General features: G+C 40.3%; 2 protein-coding genes across 2 annotated transcripts; one reads left to right on the forward strand and one right to left on the reverse strand.

The window, feature by feature from the left end:
- The first annotated feature begins 1,126 nt into the window (after positions 1 to 1,126).
- agxt2 (alanine--glyoxylate aminotransferase 2) lies at positions 1,127 to 10,755 on the forward strand. The gene is made up of 14 exons (XM_034602355.1): positions 1,127 to 1,388; positions 2,402 to 2,490; positions 2,634 to 2,824; positions 3,046 to 3,169; positions 3,264 to 3,358; positions 3,713 to 3,806; positions 3,983 to 4,076; positions 5,025 to 5,125; positions 5,365 to 5,457; positions 6,104 to 6,236; positions 8,166 to 8,254; positions 8,385 to 8,534; positions 9,691 to 9,789; positions 10,265 to 10,755. Exons 1-14 carry the CDS (start codon positions 1,292 to 1,294, stop codon positions 10,364 to 10,366), a joined length of 1,551 nt encoding a protein of 516 aa, XP_034458246.1. The 5' UTR covers positions 1,127 to 1,291; the 3' UTR covers positions 10,367 to 10,755.
- Positions 10,756 to 11,016: 261 nt separating this feature from the next.
- On the reverse strand, positions 11,017 to 18,185 carry dnajc21 (DnaJ heat shock protein family (Hsp40) member C21). Its single transcript, XM_034602354.1, has 12 exons — positions 17,770 to 18,185; positions 16,916 to 17,009; positions 16,661 to 16,784; positions 15,905 to 16,033; positions 15,477 to 15,781; positions 15,246 to 15,385; positions 13,920 to 14,013; positions 12,768 to 12,950; positions 12,618 to 12,666; positions 12,348 to 12,481; positions 12,013 to 12,100; positions 11,017 to 11,859 (listed from the first exon to the last, which is right to left on the reverse strand). The coding sequence occupies exons 1-12, from the start codon at positions 17,864 to 17,866 to the stop codon at positions 11,698 to 11,700; spliced, it is 1,599 nt and encodes a 532-aa protein (XP_034458245.1). The 5' UTR covers positions 17,867 to 18,185; the 3' UTR covers positions 11,017 to 11,697.
- Positions 18,186 to 18,715: the final 530 nt, after the last annotated feature.

The raw sequence follows: 18,715 nt of genomic DNA on the forward strand, positions 1-18,715 counted from the left end.
CTATGAATGACCACAGAAAGTAAATTAAGTCACTAATGCCTAATGAAGTGAATCTTTGTGAATGCATAGCTTGAATCAGTTGTGTATTATTGTTTCTGTTTTGATAAATAAATGACAAGAGCTGAGAATTGGTCAGAAATGTTGCTTTAACCAAATTGTCTGCCAATGTAAACTTGTTTTTCAAAGGAGGCATTGTTGCACTAATGGTGGATTAGGTATTTGGAAGTAGCATTATGATACTACATAAATACTCAAATACAGTTTGAAGTCCTGCATTCATAATTTAACTAAATCAGAAGGACTATTTTCTTTCAGCAACAAAAGGGAAACTGTATAGGTCAATAATATCGTGTCCATATTTTAATATTGCAGATGGATGATGCGGAACTACTTTATAAATACTTTCCTTTGATTTTCGATCTGTTTTTTGATTTATGTAATGATTATTTCTTTAATTATTATTATAGATTCTTTGGTTTGTAAAGCTTAATAAAAAAAAAGGGAGAAATGCTCCAATATTCAAATTCTTCAGAGGGACAGAAGTGAGCTCAGGGACACCATGAGATCCTTCCTAGAATCACAAGAACACACATTTACTTCTTGTATGTGTGACGATTCCACTCTCCGCCAACCTGAGATCTCCCTGCTTGCATTCTATCTGTTTTGTCGAGTCATCTATATCTAGCTACTCCCACTTATAATCATCTGCACGGGTGCTGACACGTTAGATACACTGTGCCCCCTTCCCCCCTCCTTTATGTCGTGGATAGTGTTTTGTTACTGTTGTTGTTATTGTTGTGGATGTTGTCCTGTTTCCTGTTGTTGTTGTATTGCCTGTTGTCTTTTTGTTTGTTAGAATGCAAGAAAAAGAAAAATTATGAACAGTGTGGCCAAAAAATAAATATATGCATAAATAAAACATCCTTATCCAAAGAAAACAACACCAACAAAACAAAGGCAGGACTGTCTCTGGTGCAGGCTTCCAACACATGTCAGTTTATAATAATGTTTATGTAATAACGACGTGAGGGATGTTGAACTGAATATCACACAAATTTGAGATGAAGTAAATATATTATGCAAACACTTGCGCGCGCATCCCGTGACACGTGACGGGGGGGTGGAACCGGGTTCATTGGCTGCTGGACTTTTCTCACAGTAGCTGAAGTTACAACCTGCAGAGACTTTGAGACACTGGTGACAGCGAGAGACCACTTCGGCTGTGAGTGTGTGTCAGTGAGTGTGTGTCAGTGTGTGTGAGTGTGTGTTTCCTCTGCACCGGAATAACAACATGTATAAAGTTGGCTCCTGTTTCCGGGGACGCGCTCTAATGGGAGCGTCCCGCTGGCGACCGCCCGGCTCGTCCGCAGAATTCCACCTGCCAACTGGTGAGTTACCATGGAGACCAACCATATTCTGCTGGTGTGTGGCGCTGCCTCAGAGAACCCAGATCACTGGTGGGGTTTTATTCCCTTTAGAAATAAATCAGCTGCGGTTTAAAGTCAAATATCAATTTAACATTACACCCAAGTGGCTACAGTTATATAATTAATATAGACTATAGTCCCGAAATAAATCCCACCTTCATGAAGTTATAATTATATAATCGAGGGCTCTAAAATGATTTTTTAAATATTGATGAATCTGTTTCGATAATTTTTTGCAACTTTTTCGCAATCACAACTTTATGGAGAAACAAGTGACTTCTCAACATGCCTCATGTTGGCTAACCAACTGTCCAGCCCCCACAGATGTTTAATTTAATTTGATTAACTATCAAATAATATTGAAGCCAAGTCTGCCATTTCTGTTAATAGGTTATCGATTGACAAAATAGTTGTTATTTTTCTGTTGAATGACTAATGGTGTCAGCTCTTTTTATTAAGTCCACCAAAGAGGTTTTGTTTTCATTGTTGTTTTTGCTTGTTTGTTTGTTTGTCAGCAGGATTACAAAAAAATTAAAATTATGAACTGATTTTCATTCAAAGTTTTGGAGGGATGCGGCATGATCAGAGGAAGAATTCGGTACATTTTGTGGCAGATCTTGATTTAAAAATCATTTTTTAACCATGGCGAGATTGGCTATAGCCTTGGCAGCAGTAATTTTTTGTTGTTGTAAAAACTGTGTGTGTTCGTGGCCCTGCTAAAATGTATTGTGTCATCATACTAACAGGTGTTCACATCTCTGTATAATAGGATCTCTCTTGAATCGAAATGTCTCTGAAACAGTTTAAACAATAACTGAACATCATTCATGGATCTCATGTTGAATTGTTGTTCTGTTAGAATCATGGCTTAAAGTTCTTCCATCACCGGGACTGATTTTCTGATGTGATTACTCCTGAAAGGCGTTGTTATCTCAACCTCACAATATAAACTTTCCATTACAATGGTTTCACAGGTGCATTATATCAGAAAGCATCCCCCAGACACCTCCCCACAGACATCCCAGAGATGCCCCCATGCAGTTTCAAACCAGAGGAATACAAGGTAAAAGCAACATCCTCCCAACATCACCACGGTGTCTCTAGCTCTTTGACAAACTCAGCATAAAGGAAAACAAAAGATAAACACCCTGCCTAAACCGTGACTCCTTTTCTCCTGTTTGTATTTTGTCTCTTGTCTCTGTTCAGGGTATGTCCAAAGAGCGGATGATGGAGATCCGCCGAAAGAACTGCAACCCCATGATCATGAAGGTTACCTCCTATAAGAAGCCAGTGTTTGTCCACCAGGGACACATGCAGTGGCTGTGGGACGTGGACGGGAAGCGGTATTTGGATTTTTTTGCCGGCGTGGCAACAGTCAGCGTGGGCCACTGCCACCCGTAAGATCTTTCGTTCTTTACTGGGTCACGAACTGATAGTAGATCCATTCATCCATCCATTATCTATACCGCATGTCCCCTTGAGTCCAGTCTGCATGCAGGATGAAGCTGGAGAAGACCCACACAGACATGGGGAGAACATGCAATCTCCACACAGAAATAAATAAATAAGAGTGGTGTTGATGTTATATGTGTCTTATTTCTGACGTCTGTATGTACAGGAGAGTAACGGCAGCTGCAGAGCAACAGTTGAAGAGACTGTGGCATACGACCAACATCTACGTCTACCCTCCTCTGCACGAGTACTGTGAGAAACTGGCCTCCCACCTCCCAGATCCTCTTAAGGTACCTGTGTGATTCCTGATTTTGGTCACTTTACGTGTGGATCCAGATGTACTGTAAAATAAAAATGTTATTCCCTTTGTGTTTCCCTGTCTAGGTGGTATATCTGACCAACAGTGGCTCAGAAGCCAATGACCTGGCAATGATGATGGCTCGACTCCATACAGGCAACTTTGATATCATCACTTTCAGGTACAAGTCTTGTGTATCTTGATTGTAATAGTAATAGCTTGACATTACATAAGATTTAAATAACATGACTTTTATAGAAGGTTAATGATTAAAATGTATGTGCAGTGTTTTCATTGTAACTATTGGTTTTACATTGGTTTGTTCTTTCCAGTGATTCAAGTAGACTGTTATTTGAGGCGCAGAAGCAGCACACACTTGTGTAAACACACCGAGTAAACATTAGATTACAAGGTTGATGATTCCAGCTTCTAATCAGGAATATTAAAAATAAATAAATATATATATATATATATATATATGGTATAAATATTCTCACATTCATTCAATATTTTTGAATTGTTTTTCGTCTTCCAGAGGATCTTATCACGGTGGCAGCCCACAGACCATTGGTCTTACTTCCAACGCAGCATATAAATATCCCATTGCCGGTGCTTCAGGCTGCACAAATGTATGTATGCAACAATGTCTTACAATGAAATAATAATAAATTTGCACTAAACTTCCCCTGTATTTTTACAATGATCCCATAGATTCATCTGAAATATATTGTTTTATGATGATATCTTTGCGACTGCTGCTGCTGTCAGGTTGACCCAGCTGATCAGGTTTCTTCCCTTTGAACAGACCATGTGTCCCGATGTGTTCAGAGGTCCCTGGGGAGGAAGCCACTGCAGGGACTCTCCGGTTCAGACCATCAGAGACTGTGGCTGTGCTCAAGGTACACAAACACGTGCACACATGGCTCAACACACTCGCTCTGTCCTTATAAAAAGGGGGAAAAAAAGATCATGATACATTACAGTCATGTTTGCATTAGTCCTTCAAATCATTTACCACACTTTCATATAATGTCTTCATGCATGAAGATAAAAACATGTCTAGAGGTTGTGTGTATTTTTATTGAATTTGAATTTAAATGCAGCACAACATCCATAAAAAAACTGAATCTTGGGTTTGACTGAATACATGACTTTTGCTCTGTTTTTATCCTGAAAATGAGACAAAAGAAACTCTAGAAGTTCCTGTGTAAAGTTCACTGTCTCCTGCTGTCGATCATTTACCTCTGTTACCTTTCACCTTTGGCCATTTTCAGGAATTTTAGTTATAGTTCAGCAAGTGAGTTTAACTGGAAAAGATCAGAATATCAAAACGACTGTATACACAATACAAACTGCAATCAGCTGCAATGTATCAATATAAGTCAATAACAGCCATGTTGATCTGTTTTATATTGTATAATATAAAACAGCAGCAGGGTTAGTTAGGACAAAATTCAAGTTCCTCTCCTGGCATTGTCGAAACATCTAAAAAGTCATCTGTCACTAGAAATTTAATATTCCATCAACACATGATATTTAAATGGCTCCACCAGTCCATCATCTGCTCGCCTGCAAAACACCTCTGATAAAACACACAACCCTGTTTATTTTTTGAGGGATTCAGGCATACATGTTTAAAACACACTCCGAAGACAAGAGAAAAGGCTATTTGTATCACTCTCCACCGCACCAACAGTACAAGTTAGGCTTCTGCTTTACAATGTCAATGAGTATAGAGGTTTTCTCATCTTTGCCCTTGCACTCAAATAGCCCCTGTTTGCTCTTAAATTTGCATGCTAATGTGTGTGCTAAATGATATAAAGGTCTTGTTTTTGTTCATCCCACAGGTCATTGCATGGCAAATGAACAGTACATCGGACAGCTCAAAGAGACGTTTGCTACCAGTGTCCCAAGTCGAATTGCTGCTTTCTTTGCGGAGCCCATCCAGGTACCACGTTCTGCTGTGGAGCAGAAATATGGTGTTGGAATTATAAATACTGCTCACAGCTATGTCTGCTTCAGATCTGTTGCTTTGACACATTGAATATTACCATTTTTTACTGCATGTCATATACTGTTAGCAAATAAATACACAATTGCACTTACTGAGTATATTTAATCAGTAGAGTCTTCTGTGAAGTGTATGTGTTGTTTAATTTGGGATGTGAATGTGTTTGGTATATACAGGGAGTTGGAGGAGCTGTGCAGTACCCTAAAAGCTTCCTGAAGGAGGCTTATACACTTGTGAGAGAGAGAGGAGGGGTCTGCATCGCCGATGAGGTAAAATACATCTATTTTATTGATATTTTTAGATGGTTTTTCTATTTACAATTTAAAATTTGTATTTGTATTTATTCAAAATATACTATAAATTTGACTTGCTTAACAGATCCACATTTAGAAAAAAAATTACATTTATTTATATGAACAGTATAGGAGTAAATCTTTGGGTTTGGATTATATTATCATCAAATAACTAACCATAAAGTTAATATAAAAATATAGTAGCAAAATATTCCCTATTTCCCATCCATTTGACACAAATCAATATTTTCATTAATTTGAAAACTTTTTTTTCTGGTAACCTGGCAGATTTAAGTCCCACATTATTTTTCATTGAGGGTCTGTTTAGATTTAAATCAACAAAGAAATATCTGCTCCATTAAGTTCACCAGGTATTTCTTAACTGGTGCAAGTAGTTTACTGTGGGTTTTTAGAGGTTTTTCCCTCTAAAGCTGCCTGTTGCTGCTGGGAATTAGGCTAAAAACAGCAACAAGGCGAAGTTGGTATATTATGCCAAAAGGAAGGGCCTAAAAAGCAAACCCCATATTGCAAGGCTTTTGAATACAAGGTGCTAATGGGCTGCTGGGGAAAGTTTGTGGTGTTGTGCTGTACACAAACTTTATAATTTCCTTTGCTTCTTCAGGTGCAGACTGGATTTGGACGAACAGGAACCCACTTCTGGGGTTTCCAAGGTCATGACGTCATTCCTGATATGGTTACGATGGCGAAAGGCATCGGCAATGGATTCCCAATGGGAGCTGTTGTTACAACACCAGGTGAGATAATCCTGTGAAACATAAAAACCCTGCTTACAACTGTATTGTGCATAGTGTGTTGTTAGTGTAGGTCGGCAAGATGAACGGTTTCTGTTTGGTTTCCCAAGTAAGGATGAATAATGCAGCTTTATTTTGTGAGCTGAGAGTCGGGCCCGAATCAACAGGCTCCAAACAACAGCTATTACTTCACTGCTGGACAGATTAATTAACAATGAAAAAAGATTAATTGTAGAAAAACAATTTTAACTATCTGACGTTAGGCAGATCAAATATTATGCTACAGTTAAAAAAATATGATCATTGCATCTACGCTACCAGCCAAGGCGTACTTGGTAACAAAACTGCTGGGGCGGTCAATCATGCTGTTTGAGCTTCCTGCCAAATACTGCAACACTGCGACACGATAACAACCCCCACCACTTGTGAGCATTGTGCACTGCTCTCTTTCAAGACTCGCCAATACAGGACAAAGCTGGCCTGGGACCAGCAATTACCCAATCACCAGATTCAGTGAGCCAGCTGGAGTGAACAGCTTCATGTCGTCACCTTACTAACCGACCCAGTCTGATGGCAAAGCATGGGGACGTAGCAAGGGGATGACTCCAGGGATAAGCCCATTATCCTCCGTTCTGGAGGGGAATGGAGGAGCCAGGGGTCGAAGCACAGACCTTCTAGTAAACCTCTGCCCTACACAGGGTCCACCAAGACCTGAGCAGGCCCCACCCTGCCCTCCCAATCCATTTGTTTTCAGTCACTGTTGAAGGCTACTAGATATGTGGGACGATCTGTGCGTGGTGACTGACATCAGCCTGCATGTGCTCGGGTGAGCTGTCCAGGCCTCTGGAACTGTAAGAAGTAAAGTGAAAACGTCTGCAAATAAGACAGCGACAGTTTCATTGGTCAACATCATATCTGGCATTCTATTGGTTCATTTTACAACCAGCATGAGCAGAAGCAAGCCCTAGTGAGAAGGATTCAACTGTAGCACAGGACATTTGTGCAAAAGTGCATGAGAGGATGGGCTATGTGAGAGAGAGATCATCCTTTTGAGGCAGAGCTTTGCAAAATCTGAATGTGAAAGGAAGAAGAAGTGCTCTCATAATGAAATAGGAGTGAATCTCCACATGACTCACCACTGATGATGCACAGCAGTTGCATATGAGCACATATGGCATTAGCATCAAAGTGCACAGGCTATAGAGAGGCTTTGTGACACTAATCCCAGGAACGCAACGAGCTGTGATGGTTGTATTTAGATTAATAATGAAGAAAACACCACGCTGCCGACAGGATCAATCTGTTTTGCTTATTTCTGGTTGCGAATGAGTGATTATAGGTTGTTCCTTTTTTTATTTGTTAAGGTAGCAAAGTGCTGTCGCCCTCCTAGTAATCAACCTTCAAATGACTTTACGCAAAGACCCACACTGATTTCTTTTTCATTTCTCTCTGAAAGTTTACTTGATGACCCCTCAGTCCACCCATTTTTTATTTAGATTTGAGATGCAAAGTGAGAGCTGGTGACTGAAAAATAAGAACATAGGGTGGAAAAAAGGGAATGCAGATCCAAGGAAATTAAGTGAATGTCGAAATAAGACAGGAACCAAGAATCACCGGAAAGGAACTAAATTGAGGAAGAGACACAGGGAAGGATGCATCAAATATTATCATACAAACGATAAGGTACACAAGGAAATGAAAAGTCCATAAAGAAAAACCAAATGAGTATCTCCAGAGTTCGTCAGCGTAGTTAGCTCAGAGGGACAGCTCCACATGAAATAATCGTCGATGACACTTCAGTGATCATGAAGAGATGATGCCTTCACAAATTATTCGTATGTAGTCAGAGCAAATATATGTTTTTAGAAGAGTTTTTAATCCGAAAGCAGCGGTGGATGAAGGTATGAGCTTGTTGGTTCATGTGTTTTCCAGAAATCGCCGCCTCATTTGCCAAGGGCGTTCACTTCAACACCTTTGGAGGGAATCCCATGGCCTGTGCGGTCGCTTCATCAGTACTTGACGTAAGAATTCATCTTGTCTTTCTACAGTAGACCTGTTGATCGGCACAGGATGCAACTATTTGAAAATACAAAGCTTCCTTATCACTTAAGCACAATGAATTATACCGTGTTTATCGCTTTTACGTAACAGACAATCAAAGAGGACGGCACGCAGCAGATCAGCCTCAACGTGGGCACATATCTGATGACGGAACTGGCAAAGCTCAGAGAAAAGTACGAGATTATCGGGGATGTCCGTGGGAAAGGCCTGCAGATCGGTGTGGAAATGGTCAAAGACAAGGTATTGAGATTGTTACAGCAGTGACACACTCACCTCCGCTCACATGTTTGTGTAATGTGTGCTGCTGGGGGTCATGGTTCAGCAGTGACCCAGTTAACCATTAGCCAGACCAGTGTCTGGAATTGTGAAAAGATCTATCCCAGTTGCAGTGACTGCACTACTGGTTTTCTAACGCGTTTCTTTTTGATTCTGTTAATTGTATTTAAAAGAGTCTGCAAGTGGTGGAATCATTACAGAAACATCTGATAAAATAAGACTCAGATTTAGTGTTATTGTTGAGGCCCCTGTTCTGCTATCATACCGTATCATTGTTGTTAAGGATGCTATTTTGACCAATGTTCCTCTTCTAGTTTTCCTGGGTTTGGCAGATGGCATCATGGTTTGTGATGCAAACTTCATGACCTCTGTAACTGCAGTATTTTCTGCTCAAAGTGGTGCATATATCAGTGGTTAACACCACAAAAGTAGCAAGTAGACGTAATGATAATAATACATTTTATTTATAGGCACCTTTCAGAGCACTCAAGGTCACCTTACACGGCAGAGATAAAAACACAACAAAAAAACAATGTATCAAAACATCAAGAAACTAAATAGAATGAACAGTGAATAAAAGATGTAGTTTGCAAAATGGAAGACAATCAAACAGAATATGCCTGTTTAAAAAGTAAAGTTTTCCGATGAGATTTAAAATGGGGAAAGAGTCAATGTTGCGAATGTCTGGTGGTAGAGAGCTCCAGAGGCTGAAGGCTCTAGATCCCATGGTGGTCAAACGGGCAGGTGGTCCAGTGAGGTGGATGGAAGAAGAAGACCTGAGGGTGCGGGAGGGTGTGTCCATGTGCAGGAGTTCAGAAAGGTATAGAGGAGCGAAACTGTGGATGGCCTCAAAGGTGAGGAGCAGAATATTAAAAACAATGCTGTGTTTGACCGGGAGCCAATGAAGCTGCTGAAGGACACGAGTGATGCGATTAATGGAGGGGGTTCTGGAAATGATGCGAGCGGCAGAGCTCTGGACTGATTGAAGTTTATGAAGACCTTTGTGAGGGAGACAAACAAGAAGGGAATTACAAGTGTCTCATATGTGTGTATAATGACCTATATGAAACACAGGAAACGTTCAAATGTCAACAGTCACGTTTTCTGTTGTCGTCCCCAGGCCAGCAGAGACCCTCTGCCTCCTGATGAAATGAATATGATCTTCGAGGACGTCAAGGACATGGGGGTCCTGATAGGGAAAGGAGGAGTATATGGACAGGTACCAGCCCTCACCTTCTGTATTTTTTATTCGCTGGGTCTGCATGTGGTAAAAAAACACACCCTTATCAGAAAGCTAGTTAAAAAAGTCTTGTGTTTTTGTTTATAGCACGAAAAACACCAGCAGCTTAGTGATAAATATCTGTTGGAGAAAAACACATTTTTCAAGACCTATGCTTTATCTTTGAGAACATCTTTTTCTGTAAATTCAACTACAATTACAGCTTGTTGTAAAATGCAGCTCTCACACGTATTCAAAGTCAATGACAAACAAAGAACAACACTAAATTCAAGAACAATCAATTAATTACTGATATATTTATTTATGAATTACTTCACCCTTTATCGTTCCGGCTGATGTGATGCTCTGCCGTCAGTGTGAGAAAGAACAAGGCCCCTCACCTGGTCAAACACTGTCCTGCTCATCAGTTTCTCTGCTATTTAATAATCGCTTTCTTTATGGTTCACCTTTTCAGACCTTTCGTGTCAAACCCCCCATGTGCATCACGATGGAAGACGCCGATTTCTTCCTGGCAGTTTTTGATAAGTCCGTCCACAACCACATGGAGAGAAGATGAACGCCATTCTGACCCTCTGAAGAAGTGAACTTCTCTTGAACTTTTTTGAACAATGACTAGTAATTATAATTATTATAAAAGCTCAATACATGACACAATAACTCATTAATTAAATGAGAAAATAAATCTTGTACAGCACATCTTCAGAAAAGTTCTTTTGTGCTTTTCTGATCCACTTAGGTGTAACAATATATTATAATTTGTGAACACTTTTCTGATGAATGTAATAACAATGAATATGTAGGTATTTTGTATAGGCTCTGTCTATTTCTGGTATATAAGCTAAGAACAGCTTTAATTATCTTTTTTAATCCAGTTGATCCCATATATATATATATATATCATATTCATTATCTTGCAATAAAATGTATTTTTTCACCCTATTGCTAGAAAATAAGTTTGTTTTCTTGAGGTAACAGGGTAAATATCTTATTTTACACACTGGCTAACTGTGGAAGGTTTACCCCGCCTCTCGCCCAATGTCAGCTGTTGTTGGCTCCTTAAGCAACATCATCACAGCAGAAACCGCTTCATTATCATTAATGTGAATGCTCTGTTTCTGGTTTGGAGGGAACAGGTTTAACTCGGCTGCAGCAGCAGGAGTGGAGCCATGAGACACAGTAAAACGCTCCTGCAGCCCGTCCTTGATTTGGTCAATGCCGACTTTTATTCATGGCCATAAATCTACAAGTGTAGCTGGTGACGCTTATGACGTCTGCTGGGTATGTCATCATCTGATTTATCCAGCAGGCCTTCATTTATCAGTAAAAAACAATAAGACATTTTGGGAGATTGATGATTTTAACACTAGTCTGCAAACCAACAACTATAAATATGAAGGTGATACAACAGCACGTGAGGGTACAGGTGTATGTTATGTACAGGAATAGCTAATAACAGTTTATTGTTGGTCAGAAACATTTATGGAAATCAGTCCAGGATTGTTGTATAAATACCAACATGCATCATCACATTTATTTCCATAATGCAGTACAGAGCTGTTCATGACAGAAAGAGAGATGGTTTTTCAAAGTGTAAGGTATCTGGGTATCAGTGTTTATGTTGGGACGTCCTGTGTGGGTTTATCTGTACAGTGATTCATAAGTTACTGTGAGAGGTTGTGGTTCATTCAAACCGGGAAGAGTCAATCTCTCCCACATATACACAGTCAATTCACCCAATATTTTAATTGAGTATTTAAAAATAAAAACGATTCTCTCCACTAAAGTCCACTTTTTGTTTCATCTACCTCCTGAGAGACGTTTCATTGAGTTTCCAGCGTCCCTGCTGGTTAAAACTCTTTCAGCTTCATCTGCCCGGATTCAGTCGCGTTATCTGCTCTTCTTCTTGTCTTTTTTGCTCTTGCTCGCGGCGCTGTGTGAGGCGTTTGCAGAGAGAGCGGTGGTGTGGCCGCTAGTCTTTAGGTGGTCAAACAACTTGTTTCTCGTGGGGAACTCGTAGTTGCAGATCCCACAGCGAAGGTTCGCTTCCTTCTGGAGGTGGAAATAGGGATAAATAATTTAGAAGTTTGGACACAGATACACGTACTGATCATTATATGCCAGTAGGGGGAAGTGATTGAATTGATAAGAAAAACACAGACCTGGACACAGACTGTAAAACCCTTTGTGTTTCATTGTACTAACCTCAGGAAACTCGTCTCCTCCCGTGTTTGACTTGACATTGTTCGTTTTTTCTTTTCCTCCTCCCTTCTTTCCTTTCGTCTTCCCAGAGCTGCAGATGCAACATTTGAAATGGCAGATGAGTAAAAATCAGGTTCTAAACTGAATCGGAAATATTATCACATTATGTAACTGTAAAACAACTTGTGTTTTCCTGGATGATTTAATCCAGGGATCAACTGTGTAACAAGACCCCTTATTTCTGTGACAAGCTGTTACTTGTCGTGACAAATCCACAGGTGATTATCCTGAGTGTGCCTGTAAAAAAAAACTGGAGATGTTGCATAACCTGGACTGACCTCTTGACTTCTGTGGGAGGGGGGTCCTCCTGCTCCTCAGGCTCTGTCGGGTCTGCAGACGCGTCGGGGACGTCTTCCTCGCACGTGGTCGGCGTTGGTTTCTCCTTCTCCTCCACTTCCTCTGGAGCGCTCTTCTGTGGAGGAGGAGGAGAGCATGAATAGAGAAAAGAAGAAGCTTTTATAAGAAAGGTTTACTCCACAGTCATAATGAGAACAATCATTTACTTTATTTAATAAATAAACAAAGAAAGAAAGAAATAAAAGACTCACGGGTACGACTTCCTTCTGTTTCCTTTTCCTCTTTTGTTTTTTGGACAGCCTGTGCAGGTGGAAAGAAAAATGTCAACAAAAATAAGAATGAAAAATAAGAATTAACAAGTTGTTTTTTTTCTACTATCACACCCAACATTAGCGACATACTTTTGCCTTGGCTTTTCTTCCTCCTCCTCCTCTTCTTCTTCCACCTCTTCCGGGTCATTATCCTCCTTTCCTCCCTCCCTCTCGGTGCCGTTCAAACCAAGTGAATCCTCTTCCTGCTTCAGCTGTTGCTTTAGCAACGCCACCATCTCCCGGTGCTTTTTGGATTTTTCATGGTTTTTCATTCTGGAGATGGACAAACATTTTTTTTACAGCATTAAAAACAATGAAGTGAATACTTGCAGAGTCGTACAGACATTCCTTCATTAAAAAAAGCTAAAGCTAAAAAATAAATCTTCAGCAGCTTCTGAGTAAGTTTATATGATTTTTACTGCTCAATTGTGTTTCTTTCCATGTGGCTTTGTTAGTGTCTGCATGTGGGTCTGTGTTTTAATACATATGTCTATTTGTTATTTATTTAATTTTCAGCATCATACTGACAGGGACTGCAGATGAATACTAGCGTGTGGCTAAATCTTGTGGATTTGCATTTGCTTGCAGAACGTCCGGCAACATTGACGGCCTCGAAATGTTTCTAATGTTTCTCATCTATCATCCAATCTCATAAGCTGCTTGTTGCACCCGTTTGTGTCACTCTTTCCATTGATAGATGCTTTTAACTTTGCAGGAGTCCTTGCGATGACAGATTTCAGTTATCTCTTTAAGATTGTCAGTGGGATTTAGGTCAGAACCGATTACTGGTTTGAATAAGTCCATCTTTACCATTTCAACCACACCCCTGCAGCATGAAGGAACATTTCCATTTGGACTTCAAACTAACTAATGCACTGCATTTCCAATCAGCCGATGCACTTTAAGTCCTACATGGTTTAGTGTGCTTCTTATGGCCCCGACTGAAACCACCACTTCAGATACCTCAGCCTGAAGCTCTCTATGTGTCCCGAGTGGTGTTTGTTATTTCTATCATATTGAGTTAATACTTACATTTCATGACTGTGACACTTATTAACCATGTAACAAACTGCTCATTTTTGAGTGAATGAAACAACTTGAAACAGGGATTTAAAGTGGTTTCATTCACTCAAAAAGGAGCTGTCTTGTCTTTACCATTTTAAATAAAAAATATATAAAAAAGGTTTTGCATGGTGAGTTCAGAAGACAGGAGGTAGGTGGGGTGGGTGGGTGGATACTCACGCTTGATCTGATTTGAATAATTTGTCACAGGCCGGGCAGTACAGGTCGTCATAATAATCAATCGCCAGTTCGTCTCCATCAGGCTGGTCTGCATCTGTCAATCATATATATGCATTGGTTAAAATATAAATTTCAAATCTGTGAAAATTTCTCCGAACAGCAGCAGCTTGTCTGATGGTTTAAACACAGAATACTGAGCCAAAGATCCTCAGGCAGGGATCGACAGGCTGTTCCTAAATCTCAGTCGACTTTACAGGTCACAGATTTTGGGCTGTATGCAAAAGTAGATTGAGATGAGATGAGCACACCGCAGCAGACTGGTGGACACGGTAACTATGAATTTGCCTTGAAGGTGAGCGGCCTTTTGCAGTCAAGTCTCCTCAGCACTAGAACTCCCTCGCCCAAGGATATGAAGATTCCAGAATCAGTTACATTTTTTCAAAGTCACTTTTTAAAAACATGTTTTTTTGTTTGTATTGCCTTTTATTAGTCCTAATACACCTAATACACCTACACATATTAGATTTTTGTGTTATGGTATTAATGCTCTATTGTACGTTTTATTACGGCACTATTTTATTCCCTGATCTTATTTGCTTTAGTCCTGAAATGTTTTAATCATGTTCCAACCACAATATGTAAAGAACTTTGTGACGGTGTTCTGAAAAATGCAGTGTAAATAATGTGTATTATTATTTTTATTAATAACAATAATAATAATAGTATATTGTTACTGTGCTTTCTGTTCTTTTCTATTTAGGTGAACACTCAACGGTTTACAGTGTATTAGCCTTGGAGCTGGTTTTATATTAGACACAAGAGGAGAATGGGCGTCCTGTGGGAAGCTTCTATTCGTAGTTCTGCCTCAGATTTCTCCAGTTGAAATCATCCCACAGATCCCACATGACTACAAGAATATGCTTTCATTTTATTCCCCACAGCACCGTGTTTACTTTCTTTCATTTACTTTGCGATACGAGTCATGGTGTTTAAGTCCCCTTTGTTTCATTAGTGAATCAGATTTTTTTCCCGCTCAGTTTCTCTTTGTGTCGTTTCCATCACGGTTATAAAGAACTTGGGTTGCAGTGAGCAGAAGGTTTTGCCGTGCGGACGACTTTGCTGGATGAGCATTACCAAGAAGAATCCGACGATAACAGCCAAGTTCTCTTCACTCTACTGTCAGCAGAAAAGTGTAGGAGAAACGCACCAGCAGCTGATACACCCCCTAGTAAAGTTTGGTGAAAATCTGTCACACACAAAAAAACCCTGTTCTGTATGCTAAGCCAGCATGCAGGGGAATAGAGCTTGAATCTCACACTCACTGACCTCCTCCCTCTTCGCTGTCCTCTTCTTCACTCTCCGACACATCTCCAAACTCCTCTCCGTACTGAGCCTCCATCTGCTGCAGCTCCTTCTCGTGTTCAGACATGGCCACCCAGCTCTGCTCCTTGTACTCCTCCGCCAGTCTTTGGAGCAAACAACGAAGTGTTGTGAGCATGAACAAGAAGTAGAGGAAAATAAATGTCACACTCACTTAACTATCCAAGCACTACTCACTTGGCCTGGTTGAGCTTCTGCTTCCGCCTCAGCTCCTCCACCTTCTTGATTTTCTCGGCGTTCTGCTCCTCCACCAGCTTCCTGTGGGCCTGCACGCGGCGGTCACGTTTGCGAACGAAAGACACCAGCTGTCGCACCAGCTCGTTGCGCTCCTTTCGAGCCTTGTCCCTGGTCTTCTTGTTGTCCTTCTCCATGGCCCTCTTCTCCCAGCGGTTGGACGCCTGTCTCGTGTCGTACTCCTCCTTCCAGGCAAAGTTTTTACGAGTGCAGAAACTCTGCCAGTAGCCGTAAAACACGTGCACTACCTGTGATATGGAAACAGAACCAGAAACAGTTGAATAAATTAGTAATTAAGTTTTTGTATAAAATAAAATTTTAAAAAAGGAAGAACCTTTAAGGGAAGTATTTTAGGTGTGGGGTTAACTTACGGTATCATAGTCACTGTTCGAGTCTCCAAAGGGAGGAAACTCCTCGTCTTCTTCATCTTCTACCTTGACGTGCTCCATCTCCTCCTTAACAATAGACTCAAAGAGATTCCTGTAAACTGTGTAAAAACCCTAGGGAGAGAGAAAGTAGACAAAAAAAAGACAGAAAACTAGATGAATAAATGTTCTGAGATGCAGGCAGGATTTCTGCCCCCATATTCCTGAAGGATGAAGAGTGTGCTGTCGTTAAGGTGGTGCCCTCTAGTGGTTCTCTTTGAATTTAGACAAAAAAGAAAGTTCTGCCTGGGATTCATCAAATACTTCCTGTGTGTAAATAGAAAATAGAAAGATAGAGTGGCATGGCGTTATGACGTGCCACGAAGAGGACTGGACATTTTATAAAGTGAAGTAGAATTGTTTGTTCACCCCCCCGTCCTGCAGCTGACGTGAATATGGGCTTTAATCAGCCTTTTGATAGTGTCATCTCTCCTTTCTCTTATTGTTAACAAGTATCAGAAGAGGACAGACAGTCCGACCTGTTATTAAGGTGTGTGGTGCCAGAATCCCTGGGTTACTCTGACTTTTGAAATAAGACGATGTCAAATCAAGTTGTGTCGAGCATTTTTTTTAGAGGTTGAGATTACATTTCAAGGTTCATATGCTTTAAACGCTTTGGTAGACCGTGAGCAGCTGGTAGAATATTTCTCTATTCTTTAGCACACTGTGCAACAAGATCCTCACACATGAGCACACACTCACCTTGTCATCATCTCCATAGCCAGAATAACAGGTGACTGTGAAGTACTGCAGCAGGTCAATACTGTCATCTTCATAGTCTCCACTCACTCCTCCTTTCAGCAGAGCCTCCCTGTGGTTATCATACCTGCAGAGACAGGAAATGACCCACAATGCTACAGTCAGCACATAACACAGTCAAGATCTACTGCGTCAAGAAGAGAGAAGAAAGTTGAGAGATTCTTTTCACATTCAGTGATGGAATACATTCGTACGCACCAAGCTCGCTCCTGTGGATCACTCAGGACATCATAAGCCGCCTGAATCAGCTTGAACTTCTCTGCTGCGTCCTCAGAATTGTCCAAGTTTTTATCTGGAAAATTCAGAGGGAGACCAGAGTTGAAAGCGTCATAATGTTAAATTGAAGCAAGAATTAAAGTGGGAAAGTGTAAAGGAGGCACCAGCACAGGACAGTTTCAAACATTTTTAAAGAGCAAGAAAGGATTAATTGTTGCAGACAAGCAACCAACAACTACAACTATTATTATTTTCATTATAGATTATTCTACTGATTATTTTCCAGATTGATCATTCTTCTACAAACAAAATTTCGACCAGGTCGACATCTTCTGAAAGAATGAGGGACAGTGTAACTTCTGATCCTGCAGAAGTACAGTTTATCATCATATACAAGAAAGACAATACAATCTCACATTTATGAAGCTGAAACCATTAAATGGTGTTGAAAATGTTTAAAAATAGTGATTAAAACAAATAATTCATTATACAGATTAATATTCCGTCAATCATCTATTTGCTGCAGCGCCACATTCAATTCTGAGCTCAACAGATGGTTATTATCAACTTGTCAGCTTCACTTTAAGAGGCTGTGTGTATAAACTACATTTGTCTGACAGGTACAGTCTCCTGTCTTCAAGGAATGTGAAATAAGCAGCTGTATTAATATTCACGAGCACATTATGAGACTTTAAACTGACCCCAACATGTTACAATCACAATACAACATCTCTCCATCCACAGCAGAGTCTACGATCAGCCTTTGTTTCTTTGCCGATATTGTAAACGCCTCTCAGATCCATCACAGATGCTGACATGTTGTGTCGAGCACTCACCTGGATGCCATTTCAGCGCTAGCTTACGATACGCTTTCTTCAAATCGTCGTCTCCCGCGTCTCGCTTCACGCTCAACACTTCGTAGTGACACTTCATCTTTGGATCAACTGTGGAAACTAAAACCTGTCTGTGAAAATTAAAAAAAAAGCACTCGTTGCTCACGTTGTCCCCGGCGAGGCTAACCTTAGCATTGAGCTAACTGCGGCGTGCTAGCAGCCGGACAGCTTCTCTAGTTTGTCTCCGAAGGGACCCGGAGTTCTCAGGTGAAAGTGACACTAGTGTAATATTCGCCTCTTACATATTTAAATCTCTGCGATGTTCATATAAAAACACAACAGCTTCTACACGCTGTTGTTTCTCAGCGGCTTTTAGGGACCAAAAGATCTGACACACACGAGATCTGAGCGGTGCCGGTAAATCTCGCGAGAATACATGTTCTTCTATTTCGAATTGCGGCTGATTTGAGGCTGTAATCTCGTTATACTGCCATCTACCGTTCAAATTATAGAATGACCGTATCTGTTTAACTATTTGTAATAATAATAATAATAACAATAATAATAACTAGTATTATTGATATTTGTCTGCTCATTTATTTCGCATTTAACAATATGTAATAATCTAAATTTATCATGGTTGCTTGCTGCTTGTCTGAAGGTTCAGATTGAAATTCCACAAAAAAAGCACCCCAGTCAGCACAAACCACTGTCATTTAAATGTGTACCTGAGAGTAAAAAAAAAAGAAAGGTATTAATCATGTTTTGGTTTACAGCAGGAAATAAAGCTAATTAATTGTATCTTTACAATATCACCCAAACCACAAATATCCTGTCTTTCAGCAAGGATTTTCCTTCCGATTGCAGCCAACAGCAGCCCAGTCAAACTATCGTATTTTCTCCTATTATTTAATTCTGGCTTTCTTATTTTGTATCTGTTCCTTCCTCA

The sequence above is a fragment of the Hippoglossus hippoglossus genome, chromosome 12 (assembly GCF_009819705.1).
Source record: "Hippoglossus hippoglossus isolate fHipHip1 chromosome 12, fHipHip1.pri, whole genome shotgun sequence".
Classification (NCBI taxonomy): Eukaryota; Metazoa; Chordata; class Actinopteri; order Pleuronectiformes; family Pleuronectidae; genus Hippoglossus; species Hippoglossus hippoglossus.

Bases quoted from the DNA above. Each gene is read 5' to 3' on its own strand.
- dnajc21 (XM_034602354.1), bottom strand. From the start codon at position 17,866: ATGAAGTGTCACTACGAAGTGTTGAGCGTGAAGCGAGACGCGGGAGAC. The intron at 15,782-15,904 runs GTAAGTTAACCC...TCCATATCACAG, and splicing joins CGAACAGTGACTATGATACC to GTAGTGCACGTGTTTTACGG. The intron at 14,014-15,245 runs GTCAGTGAGTGT...TATGATTGACAG, and splicing joins GGACAGCGAAGAGGGAGGAG to ATGCAGACCAGCCTGATGGA.
- agxt2 (XM_034602355.1), top strand. From the start codon at position 1,292: ATGTATAAAGTTGGCTCCTGTTTCCGGGGACGCGCTCTAATGGGAGCG. The intron at 3,359-3,712 runs GTACAAGTCTTG...TTCGTCTTCCAG, and splicing joins TTTGATATCATCACTTTCAG to AGGATCTTATCACGGTGGCA. The intron at 6,237-8,165 runs GTGAGATAATCC...TGTGTTTTCCAG, and splicing joins AGCTGTTGTTACAACACCAG to AAATCGCCGCCTCATTTGCC.